At 47.6% G+C, this 12916-nt stretch overlaps 1 protein-coding gene across 1 annotated transcript in view; it reads right to left on the reverse strand.

The window, feature by feature from the left end:
* MRPS18A (mitochondrial ribosomal protein S18A) overlaps positions 1–10110 on the reverse strand; it is a 28610-nt gene extending 18500 nt beyond the window's left edge. The window contains exons 1-2 of the mRNA XM_089661169.1: positions 9956–10110; positions 7732–7763 (exon numbers count right to left, since the gene is read on the reverse strand). Coding sequence (XP_089517295.1) covers positions 7732–7763; positions 9956–10073 — 150 coding nt within the window. The 5' untranslated portion in view covers positions 10074–10110. The remainder of the gene's footprint in view (positions 1–7731; positions 7764–9955) is intronic.
* Positions 10111–12916: the final 2806 nt, after the last annotated feature.

Below are 12916 nucleotides of genomic sequence, written 5' to 3' on the forward strand. Positions count from 1 at the left end.
TCTGCTCTGAACCCGTTCCACAACCATGCCTACGAGACGTTCCTTATTTTTTTATTTTTATGCTACAAAAACATTGCATTCCAGCCTTCTTCTGGATGTGACTTCTACCAATAAACTTGTCCTTATACTACACTTAGTAGGCGCTCCTTGTCTTCTATACACAAGTCCATTCATTGCTTGGTGATGCCCAATATGCGTGACACCAAGGATTGGATTCTGAAGTAGAAAGAACAGGGTGCTTTCACATCACCCAATCAACATCTGCCTTGATACATTCCATAGTGATTGGATAAAGGCATTGGTACTACCGTGGATATAAAATGTCGGGCTATCTTCCTGACACTTATCAGAACTGAAGAAGTGACTTGGAATAGCTGCAAAACGTCTTCAACATTACAGAACAAGTGACCAGCAAAGATCAGTTGAGAATATCTACCCCAGCCAACCGAAAAAAAAAAAAGACTTGCTGTGGGACACATGGCAAGGTCATGGGGATGCCATGTCTGTAGGAACACACATGACGTAGTTGCAGCTATGACACTCGAGAAGCTATCAGTTGGTCTGTGATACATATGTGACATGGGTGTATAGAATGTATGTGTGAAGGATGATTGACACTCAATTGCCATAATTTTAGTAGGATATATCAGTGAAGTAACTAGAGTTTAGAATAATAAGACAAGGACATTGTTATTATTATTATACAGTATTTATAAAGCGCCAATAGTTCACTCAGCGCTGTACATTACAAAGGGGGACAGAACATGTGACAGAACAATAACAATACAATGTAAAACATGAGGGGATCGAGGGCCCTGTTCTTTGGAGCTTACAATCTAGGAGGGAGGGGATGGTGGCACAGGAGGAGATAGCTGTGGGGGATGGAGTGGTAGGAAGAGTGGAGGAGGTCGGCAAGTTAGCAGGGGGTGGGGTAGGCTTCCCTGAAGAGATGGGTTTTCAGGGTGCGCCTAAAGGAGAGGAGAGTAGGTGATAATCTGATGGGTTGGGTCAGGGAGTTCCAGAGGATGGGTGACACCCTGGAGAAGTCCTGGAGGCGGGCATGGGAGGAGGAGACCAGGGAACTAGAGAGAAGGAGGTCTTGTGAGGAGCGGAGTGTGCGTGTTGGGCGGTACTTGGCTATTAGGTCAGTGATGTAGTTCGGGGCAGTATGGTGGACGGCTTTGTACGTCAGCGTTAGGATTTTGAATTTGATCCGTTGCGCAATCGGAAGCCAGTGGAGGGATTGGCAGAGGGGGGTGGAGGACACTGAGTGAAGGCCAGTGGAGGGATTGGCAGAGGGGGGTGGAGGACACTGAGTGGAAGCCAGTGGAGGGATTGGCAGAGGGGGGTGGAGGACACTGAGTGGAGGCCAGTGGAGGGATTGGCAGAGAGGGGTGGAGGACACCGAGTGGAGGTCAGTGGAGGGATTGGCAGAGAGGGGTGGAGGACACTGAGTGAAGGCCAGTGGAGGGATTGGCAGAGGGGGGTGGAGGACACTGAGTGGAAGCCAGTGGAGGGATTGGCAGAGGGGGGTGGAGGACTGAGTGGAGGCCAGTGGAGGGATTGGCAGAGGGGGGTGGCGGAAACGGAGCGGTTGGTAAGGTGAATGAGTCTGGCAGCCGTATTCAGGATGGACTGAAGCGGGGATAGCCAGCGGCGAGGCAGGCCAGTGAGGAGGGAGTTGCAGTAGTCGAGTCGTGATATGATGAGGGAGTGGATGAGCTGTTTAGTGGTTTCTGGGGTTAGGAACGTGCGGATTTTGGCGATGTTGCGGAGGCGGAGTCGGCACGAGTTTGTTAGTGATTGGACTTGGGGCTGGAAGGATAGGTTGGAGTCCAGAATGACACCCAGTACTCTGCCCTGCGGGTGTTGCGCAGAGAATTTATATTATTAGTAAAATGCAAGGTCCACTCAAATTGCAGGACATTGTTAAAATCTATCAAGGCTAGATCTATGATTCATAGTTACAAGATGTGCAGTCGCAATCAGTCAAGGACTCATAGTTACAAGATGTATAGTCGGAACAAGTCAAGGTTAATAGTCACAATAGTTACACAAACAGAGCCTATTGCGCATGGCAGTAGACAAGGACACTGCAAATTATGTATATAAAAGAAGGGGGATTCTAGGGGGATTCGGGACTCATTGAAGATGCGGCAGACGTTCCTTGCGGTGATTTCCCAGATTTCCCCTTTGCTGATTGCTGGAGTCCCCCAATCGTTGGGCAACGGCTGATGCTACAATATCTGGTGATGTATTGATGCTTTATTCTTGCTATAATATGATCTAAATATGATTTGCAATTCTGACAATTTTTATGTTATTATACTAACTGAACTTATTCAATAAATCATATTTCACTTTAATATTGATTGAGCCTAATCCGTGTATTAGTGAGCGATTGTAGGAGTGTTAAAAACACTTTGTTTTGAGGCAAAACATGGTCACATTCAATGGAACACGTTCTGTAATGTTGAAGATGTTTTGCAGCTTCTCCAAACCACTTCTTTAATTTTGAGAACTATCAGAATAGGCGCAATAGAAATGGCACTCCTAACATGTCAAAAGAAACCGGAGACGTCATCACGCCAGCCCTACTGTCCACTGTGCATTTCAACCATTACTTCCGGATGGTGGATGTCTGCTGACTGGCTTCCTCATCCTTAGACAGCCACACATACCAAGTACCCTGGCGTTTTCCCTAAGGAACTGTCGATCTTCTCCCGTCGGTGTTTTATTGATGAGCTTTTTTACCTGTGACTTATGTGAATTGCCTACATTTTGTACCAATAAATTTGCCAAGGAGTCCACACTTAGAGGCGCTTTTCCCTGTCCGCTTTTTGCCAGTTCTAATGAGAGTCAAGAACATCCCCCAACACACAGGCAGCAGTGACAGCTTGATCCAATCACCATGGAATGTGTCAAGGCCAATGCTGATTGCCCAAAAACAGGATAGGAGGTGTGAAAGAGTTCATCTATGTTAAACTGGAACGCGGGGTGAGGTCTTCTACATCAATTATGATTTTATGGATTATGGAACTGGAACTGGGTGGTTCCCCAACTTTCACACCTCCTATTCTCTTCTTGGACAATCAGCATCTGCCTTGACACATCCCATGGTGACTGGGTTAAGGTGTTGGAGCTACCTATGTGTATGTGAATGTTGAGATATCTTCATGAACTTGAGAGAAGCTACAAAACATCTTCAACATTCCAGAACAAGTCCAGTTGAAGGTGACCAACTACTAGCTCTACCATAACCCAGATAAATGAGAACCAGGGTTGCACCAATACCGAGTACTTACACGAGTGCGAATGCTCCTGATACCTGAAACCGATACCTTTGCGGTGCGATGTGAGCCGTGCGTCCCTAGGGTTGGTGTCACCCGGTGCGATAACACTTGGTGACACCCCCTCCGATGATCCCCGCAGAATGGATCGAGTGCAAATGCTCCCAATACATGAAATTGATACCTTTGCGGTGTGATGTGAGCCCATACAAAATGAACGGGCTCAAATCGCACTGCAAATCGCATCGTACCCACAGGGAAAGCGCATGTGATTCCGGCAGGAATCGCACCGCTACGTCAGCTGAAGCAGCGCGATCTCAGTTCAAATCACATGCGATTCTTTGCAGGGAGATTTGAGACCATTCATTTTGTATGGGCTCAAATTGCACCACAAAAGGTATCGGTACTCGGTGTCAGTGGCAACTTGGCCTTGACACATTCCATGGCAACTGGGTTAAGGTGTTGGTGCTACCTGTGTGTATGTGAATGTTGAGGTATCTTCACGACACTCATTGGAACTGAGAACTTGAGAGAAGCTACAAAACATCTTCAACATTCCAGAACAAGTCCAGTTGAATGTGACCAACTACTAGCTCTACCAGAACCCAGATAAATGAGAACCAGGGTTGCACCAATACCGAGTACTTACACGAGTGCGAATGCTCCTGAAACCGATACCTTTGCGTTGCGATGTGAGCAGGAGCGTCCCTAGGGTTGGTGTCACCCGGTGCGATAACACTTGGTGACACCCCCTCCGACGATCCCCGCAGAATGGATCGGATCTGCGGATTGAGCATAATGGATCGAAGTCCGATACATTATGCTCCCCAATCCGCAGATCGGATCCATCCTGCGGGGATCGTCGGCTTGCTTTACAACTTACCTTTTTGTGGAGCGGGTCCGGTGTCACCCCGTATAGGTTGCATTCCGACGATCCCCGCAGGATGGATCCGATCTGCGGATTGGGGAGCATAATGTATCGGAGTCTGATCCATTATGCTCAATCTGCAGATCCGATCCGTCCTGCGGGGATTGTCGGCTTGCTTTACACCTGTACCTTTTCGTGAAGCGGGTCCAGTGTCACCCTGTGCGACACGCACCCCCCGCACCTGCCTACGGATGCCACTGGGTGTGAGCCCATACAAAATGAACGGGCTCAAATCGCACTGCAAATCGTATCGTACCCACAGGGAAAGCGCATGTGATTCGGACAGGAATCGCACCGCCACTTCAGCTGAAGCAGCGCGATCTCAGTTCAAATCGCATGCGATTCTTTGCAGGGAGATTTGAGCCCATTCATTTTGTATGGGCTCAAAATTGCACCACAAAAGGTATCGGTACTCGGTGTCGGCGAGTACTTGACCGGAAGTATCGGTACTCGTAAGTAAAAAAAATAAAAAAAAATAAAAAAACAGTATCGCTGCAACCCTAACGAGAACGAACATTTATTCCTTGTGGTTTTGTTTTTCGGTTCAGAGGGTTCCAGTTCCAAAACAAGAAAAAACAGAAACCTAAAAAACAGCAGAACGGCCTGCACTCCCCGGAGCGAACAGATATCAGCCGCGGTTTCCCACGTCTGACAAGAAGATAAAAGATAAACTTGGCATGACGCTTTGGCCAACAACACGGCATTTTCCACAGTTTCAATATTTAGAACCAAGTCCAACAATGAGAGGGGGAGGGGGAGGGGTCCTGATGCAGACAAATAAAGTTTTATTGAGGTGTTCTGCTCTCCGGCAGAACCGTCCGGGGTGAATCCAACACAAAGACACGACCGGGGATCTGTCCTTCTGTTCATGTATGTGCTCCTCTTCTGAAACCAACTTCTGCCACACGTCACAGAACTGCGAGGTCCTGAAATTGTGACTACATCATATCATTTGTAAATAGTCTGGACTTGCTTCTCTGCAGTAAATCTCACCCATTCCTTGGGAACATTTCCAGCAAGACCTCCTATCAGAAATACATTGAGGAAAATGGTAATTCTACTGTGGGAACTAGCCTCAAATGGTTGTACACCTCAGACATGAAATAGGAACAAAGCCTATCCCTCTATAGTGTGCACTTGCCTCAATCCAGAGCACTAAGTGACATTTCTGTCTGCTGCCACCTTCCCTTGCTATCAGCATGAATCACTTCTGAAAAGTTTTCCTGACACCAAGAGAAAAATGGTGACAGGGGAGGGATCTCCAGCAGATTGACAGCCTCAGCTCTGTCCCTGTGTCTTTATGAAAGGGGGGGGTCCCTTCCCTCCAATCAGCTCTCAGAAATCTCTTCACTAAGTGTAACTTCAGCTCCCCGCCTCATAGTTGAGAGATCCTGTGTAAATTTAGCACTTTGAATGGATATAGAAGACAGACACTGTAGATAAAAAGGTACAACGCCCTAAGGGGGATTTGTTTTCTCTCCGTGTATCACCTGAGCCCAGTCCCTTCACTAAGTATATGTGAGGGTTTACAACCACTTTAACCACTTCCCGTCCGACCCATGTATATAAAACGGCCGGACGGGGGCAGTGCAGGGGGGGGATTGCTGTTCATAAACGGCGCCCGCTATTGTAGCCTGTGCACGCTCCCTATCAGCGCGTGGCATCGCGATCCTCAGTGTGAGTTCCCGATCATGTGATCACTGATTGGCCAGTCAGTGATCACATGAATAGTAATAAGCAAGATGTTACTTCTGACATCATTGTTTACTATGTGTGAAATCTGTGAATAATCACAGAGATCACATGGTACAGGGCTATTCGCAACATGTGACAAGCTGTGTCCAATCACAGCTCACACAGCATTTCTCAATGGCTGCAAGAATGCAGCCAGAGAGAAGGAGAAATGATTGCTTTAACAGCCTTTATGGGTGTAAAAGCAAAATCTTCATCACCCCCCACAAGTAGTACAGTGTCACTATAGTGACACTGTACTGCTAGGGTGACGGTATGTTTAAAAAAAAAAAAAACTGTTTACAAACAGTTCTCTCCCGTTAGATCCGGCACACTGCTTTGCCATGCTTATAGTGAGGCACAAACACACAGCACACATAGTTAAACAGCACACAGTTAACCCTTTGATCACCCCTCATGTTATCCCCTTCCTGCCCAGTGCCATTAGTACAGTGTCTGTGCTTTTTATTAGACCTGATCACTGTATTGGTGTCACTGGAGATATGAGTGACACCAAGTTAGTTCTCCCCCCGTGTCAGAATCCCCGCTGCAGTCCCGCTATAAAATTAAAAATACCAGTATACAGTATCTTCCAGAAGTGAGTCCACCCCTAAGTGACAAGGTCCAAATTGGGCCCAAAGTGTCAATATTTTGTGTGGCCCCCATTATTTTCCAGCACTGCCTTAACCCTCTTGGGCATGGAGGTCACCAGAGCTTCACAGGTTGTCACTGGAGTCCTCTTCCACTCCTCCATGACGTCATCACGGAGCTGGTGGATGTTAGAGACCTTGCGCTCCTCCACCTTCCGTTTGAGGATGCCCCACAGATGCTCAATAGGGTTCAGGTCTGGAGACACGCTTGGCCAGTCCATCACCTTCACCCTCAGCTTCTTTAGCCAGGCAGTGGTGGTCTTGGAGGTGTGTTTGGGGTCGTTATGTTGGAATACTGCCCTGTGGCCCAGTCTCCGAAGGGAGGGGATCATGCTCTGCTTCAGTATGTCACAGTACATGTTGGCATTCATGGTTCCCTCAATGAACTGTAGCCCCCCAGTGCCGGCAGCAATCATGCAGTCCCAGACCATGACACCCCCACCACCATGGGGCCCCAGACCATGACACTCCCACCACCATGGGGCCCCAGACCATGACACTCCCACCACCATGCTTGACTGTAGGCAAGACACACTTGTCTTTGTACTCCTCCCCTGGTTGCCGCCACACACACCTGACACCATCTGAACCCAATCAGTTGATGTTGGTGTCATCAGACCACAGGACATGGTTCCAGTACTCCATGTCCTCAGTCTGCTTGTCTTCAGCAAACTGTTTGCGGCTTTCTTGGTCATCTTTAGAAGAGGCTTCCTTCTGGGACAACAGCATTGCAGACCGATTTGATGCAGTGTGCGGCGTGTGGTCTGAGCACTGACAGGCTGACCCCCCCACCCCTTCACCCTCTGCAGCAATGCTGGCAGCACCAGGAGTGCCCGGGCAGGGGACACGCACCCATATCGGGAGTGCCCGGGCAGGGGACGCGCACCCATATCGGGAGTGCCCGGGCAGGGGACGCGCACCCATATCGGGAGTGCCCGGGCAGGGGACGCGCACTGCAACTTTTCAATATTTTGTAAATGTACCACACAGCACCTGCACCAGGAAGCTCACTTTATTCCCCAAAATATGCTGAAGCCCCCCTCCCCCCAAGACCCTCATTGCTGCATAAATGTCAATTACAAATAAAAAAAAACTTTATAAAGACACACAAAGAGGGGAAGTCAGCACTCACCATCGTCGTCTTCCCTTCCTTCTTCTCCACCACTAGAGGAAAACACAAGTACAGTCTGTGAGCGCCACAAACAAAGAGATCCCATCAATGTGTTCGATGGAGACAATAACAATGTGACAGACGATCGATCTGCTTCAGGGAACACAAAACTATTTTGCACAATAAAAAAAAAAAAAATTAAAAGTGTCACAATTCTACATTGCCTCAGTGGGTGAGCAGTCCTTGTACAGCTCAGTGATGTTACAGCGCCCTCTGTGGCAGGATCAGATGACTACAAGCTGTTGGATTCTACAGCTGGACATAGCACTGCACCCACCGGGGGCCCACCTGCAGCACTGCACCCACCGGGGGCCCACCTGCAGCACTGCACCCACCGGGGGCCCACCTGCAACACTGCACCCACCGGGGGCCCACCTGCAACACTGCACCCACCGGGGGCCCACCTGCAACACTGCACCCACCGGGGGCCCACCTGCAACACTGCACCCACCGGGGGCCCATCTGCAACACTGCACCCACCGGGGGCCCATCTGCAACACTGCACCCACCGGGGGCCCATCTGCAACACTGCACCCACCGGGGGCCCATCTGCAACACTGCACCCACCGGGGGCCCATCTGCAACACTGCACCCACCGGGGCCCATCTGCAACACTGCACCCACCGGGGCCCATCTGCAACACTGCACCCACCGGGGCCCATCTGCAACACTGCACCCACCGGGGGCCCATCTGCAACACTGCACCCACCGGGGGCCCATCTGCAACACTGCACCCACCGGGGGCCCATCTGCAACACTGCACCCACCGGGGCCCATCTGCAACACTGCACCCACCGGGGCCCATCTGCAACACTGCACCCACCGGGGGCCCATCTGCAACACTGCACCCACCGGGGGCCCATCTGCAACACTGCACCCACCGGGGGCCCATCTGCAACACTGCACCCACCGGGGGCCCATCTGCAACACTGCACCCACCGGGGGCCCATCTGCAACACTGCACCCACTGGGGCCCATCTGCAAATTGGGTGCACTGATTTTATAGCAGGGACTGGCCCTTCATGGCCATCTATAAGCAAATTCCCCTCTCCCCCCCCCTCTACTGTCATGAGTGAAGAGGGAGGAACTGAAGGGCGAGTTTGTGGTACTAAGGGGTTCAAACAAACCTGCATTTTTGCCTTTAATGGGCCTGCTTTACACCTATCGCTGCCAGGTCCGTACGTTGGACATGGTAGCGAAACGGTTAAAGTGACAATTTTTATTTAAAAGTGAAAGTATAAATAAAAGTGACATTTATTTTATAAAAAAATAGTTATAGGTATTAAAAAAAAAAAAGAAAAAAGCGGCGGGTATTTAAAAAAAAACTAACGCGGCGGGTATTTAAAAAAAACTAAAGCGGCGGGTATTTAAAAAAAAACGAACGCGGCGGGTATTTTAAAAAAACCGAACGCGGCGGGTATTTTAAAAAAAACCGAACGCGGTGGGTATTTAAAAAAAAACTAAAGCGGCGGGTATTTAAAAAAAAAAAACTAAAGCGACGGGTATTTTAAAAAAAACTAAAGTGATAGGTATTTAAAAAAACTACTAAAGTGACAGGTATTTAAAAAAACTAAATCAGAGCTATTTAAAATATAAAGTAATAAAAGTAATAAAGCGACAGGCATTTAAAAAATAATAAAGCGACAGGTATCTAAAAAATAATAAAGCGACAGGTATCTAAAAAATAATAAAGTGGCAGTTATTTAAAAAAAAAATAAAGTGAGTTATTAAAAAAAATAATAAAGTGAAACTAATTTAAAAAAAATAATAAAGTGACAACTATTTAAAAACATAATGTGAGTTATTGTAAAAAAAAAAAAAATGAGACAGTAATTTAAAAAATATATAATGCGAGTTACTTAAAAAATAATAAAGTGACAGTTATTTAAAAAAAATAAAGTAGGAGGATTGTATGATGTCAGCAATGAATGGGATTATTGGATCAGGCGGCGCAGGCATGCAGGAAGAGGTGATCACGGGTGGTTGGGGGGGATGAAAAGTGACCACCAATGCTGTGGGGTTTTTTTGAGGGGGGGGGTTTAATTGGACCACCAATGATGGGGAAGGGATGTATTAAACTGCCACTAACAAGCAGTGTGGTGTTGTTCTGGGTGGGGTTGTAAAGGATCAGTGACCCCAGAGATGGACCCAAACTACTAACACCTCAGACAGACCCTCCACTCACACTCCCTCAGTCCTCGGCTCGGCACCGCCGCTGGTCTCCATCCCTCCCGGCTCAGCAGCCCCAGTCCGACCCGGAGGAGCCTGCTGACAGGTGAGAGCAGCAAACTGGGGGCCGCCATCTTCTCTACAGAGCGTCACTTCCGCTTCCTGCGTCCTTCTCCAAGGAGACCGTCGAGTTCCGCTTCAGCCGGTTTCCCTGGAAACGAGAAGCGCCGCAGCCATCTTGGTTATGGGCAGAAGACCTGAGGGTGGAATGTTTTCCTGGGCGGGCAGTGTCAGCTTCCTTTTCATATCAGTGACATGTCAGCCCCTCTGTCATATGGCCCCGTCTCTTCCCCCTCCCACAATTGGATATCATTTTTTTTTAATTTAAGGGCCCCTTTCACACTGTTTTATTGAAAAAAGTGGTAAAAACACATTTTTGATGCACTTTTTGGGTGCCTGACGCTATTCATGCAGTTGTGAAACATGGACATGTGACTCAAAAACGCAATTGCGTTTTTGGTTTTTTTTTGAGTCACATGGTCCGTGTTTCAGTGCTGCACGTTTCAGGCACCCAGAAAACGCAGCGGAAACAAATGCGGCAAAAGCCCATATGTGTTTTTTCTACAGAGCAGTGTGGAAGCAGAGATTGATAAATGTACGCCGTGTTCCAAATTATTATGTAAATGATATTTTTCTCATACAGTCGGCAGAATTCTCCTGTTACAACTATAAGAGTACAATTCACATTTTATTGAACAAACCTCCTAATGATAACAGGATTTTTGTTCCAAATTATTCCGCACAGGAAGTTTCAAAACACTTTATAGGTTGTAAAGAACTGAAAATTGTCATTTGTTGTGTTTGCAGCAAATTTACTGAAATGAAAAACTATTTCAATCAAACTTCAATCAAACCGGTCACGTTACATTGTAACATAGGAGCCCTTATCTGATAGCAGATCACAAGTCTGGCATCCATTGAACTTGTGAATTTTTGGACAGTTTCTGCTTGAATTTGTTTGCAAGATGTCAGAATAGCCTCCCAGAGCTGCTGTTTGGATGTAAACTGCCTCCCACCCTCATAGATCTTTTGCTTGAGGATGCTCCAAAGGTTCTCAATGGGATTGAGGTCAGGGGAGGATGGAGGCCACACCATGACTTTCTCTCCTTTTATCCCCATAGCAGCCATTGATGCAGAGGTATTCTTTGCAGCATGAGATGGTGCATTGTCATGCATGAAGATGATTTTATTACGGAAAGCATAGTTCTTCCTTCTGTACCAGGGAAGAAAGTGGTCAGTCATAAACTCCACATACTTTGCAGAGGTCATCTTTACACCTTTGGGGGCTCTAAAGGGGCCGACCCGCTCTGTTCCCATGATTCCGGCCCAAAACATGACTCCACCACCGCCTTGCTGACGTCGCAGCCATGTTGGAACAGGGTGGCCGTCCACCAACCATCCACTACTCCATCCATCTGGACCATCCAGGGTTGCACGGCACTCATCAGTGAACAGGACTGTTTGAAAATTAGTCTTCATGTATTTTTCTGCCCAATGCAGCCGTTTCTGCTTGTGAGCATTGGTTGGTGGTGGCCGAATAGAAGGTTTATGCACAGTTGCAAGACTCTGGAGGACTCTACACCTTGATGTCCGTGGGACTCCAGAGGCACCAGCAGCTTCAAATATCTGTTTGCTGCTATGTAATGGTATTTTAGCAGCTGCTCTCTTGATCCGATGCATGGATCTGGCAGAAATCTTCCTCAATGTGCCTTTATCTGCACCAACCCATCTGAGTTCTGAATCAGCCACAAATCTCTTCATAGTGCGATGATCACGCTTAAGTTTTCGTGAAATATCGAATGTTTTCATACCTCGTCCAAGGCATCGAACTATTTCACTCTTTTCGGCAGCAGAGATTCTTTTTCTTGCCCATATTGCTTGAAAATGGCGCTCTGCTTAATAATGTGGAACGCCGTCCTTTAGTAGTTTTTCCTTAAATTGGGCTCACCGGCCAATCTAATTATCACAGGAGTCCGAGATTGTTTTCAGTGATCAAAAGAGCCCTGACACACAATGCCATCCAAGAGTTACACTGAAAAACAAAATATTTAATCTTTGTGACACTTAAATAGAATTTGCATAATAATTTGGAACACGGTGTATATGCTAAGAGAGAAGGATGTTTGTGGGGTTAACTAATCTTCAGGCCTAGAATTATTATTTTTTGGGGGGGGGTTTTTCATCCACTTGCTTCCCGAGCCAATTCTGACACTTCCCACATAAATATAAAAATCACCTTTTTTTTCTTCTTTTGCTAGAAAATTACTTAGAAACCCCAAAAATCATATACACTATATTGCCAAAAGTATTGGCCCCGCCCTCCAAATCATGTGATTCAGGTGTTCCAATCTCCTCCATGGACACAGGTGTATAAAATCAAGCACCTAGGTATGCAGACTGCTTCTACCAACATTGGTGAAAGAATGGGTCGCTCTCAGGAGCTCAGTGAATCCAACCGTGGTCCCGTGATAGGTGGCCACCTGGGCAATAAGTCCATCCGTGACATTTCCTGGCTACTAAATATTCCACGCTCAACTGTCTGCAGAGTCAATAGCTAAAGACCTCCAAACTTGGTGTGGCCTTCAGATGAGCCCAACAACAGTGCGTAGAGAGCTTCATGGAATGGGTTTCCATGGCCGAGCAGCTGCATCCAAGCCTTCCATCACCAAGTGCAATGCAAAGCGTCAGATGCCGTGGTGTAAAGCATGGTGCCACTGGACTCTAGAGCGGTGGAGACGTGTTCTCTGGAGTAACCAATCACGCTTCTCTGTCTGGCAACCCGATGGACATGTCTGGGTTTGGCGGTTGCCTGACTGCATTGTGCCAAGTGTAAAGTTTGGTGGAGGGGGGATTATGGTGTGGGGTTGTTTTTTAGGGGTTGGGCTTGGCCCCCTGGTTCCAGTGAAGGGAACTCTTA

The sequence above is a fragment of the Staurois parvus genome, unplaced genomic scaffold (genome assembly GCF_062004578.1).
Source record: "Staurois parvus isolate SC_StPar_1 unplaced genomic scaffold, SC_StPar_1.0 ptg001320l, whole genome shotgun sequence".
NCBI classification, from domain to species: domain Eukaryota; kingdom Metazoa; phylum Chordata; class Amphibia; order Anura; family Ranidae; genus Staurois; species Staurois parvus.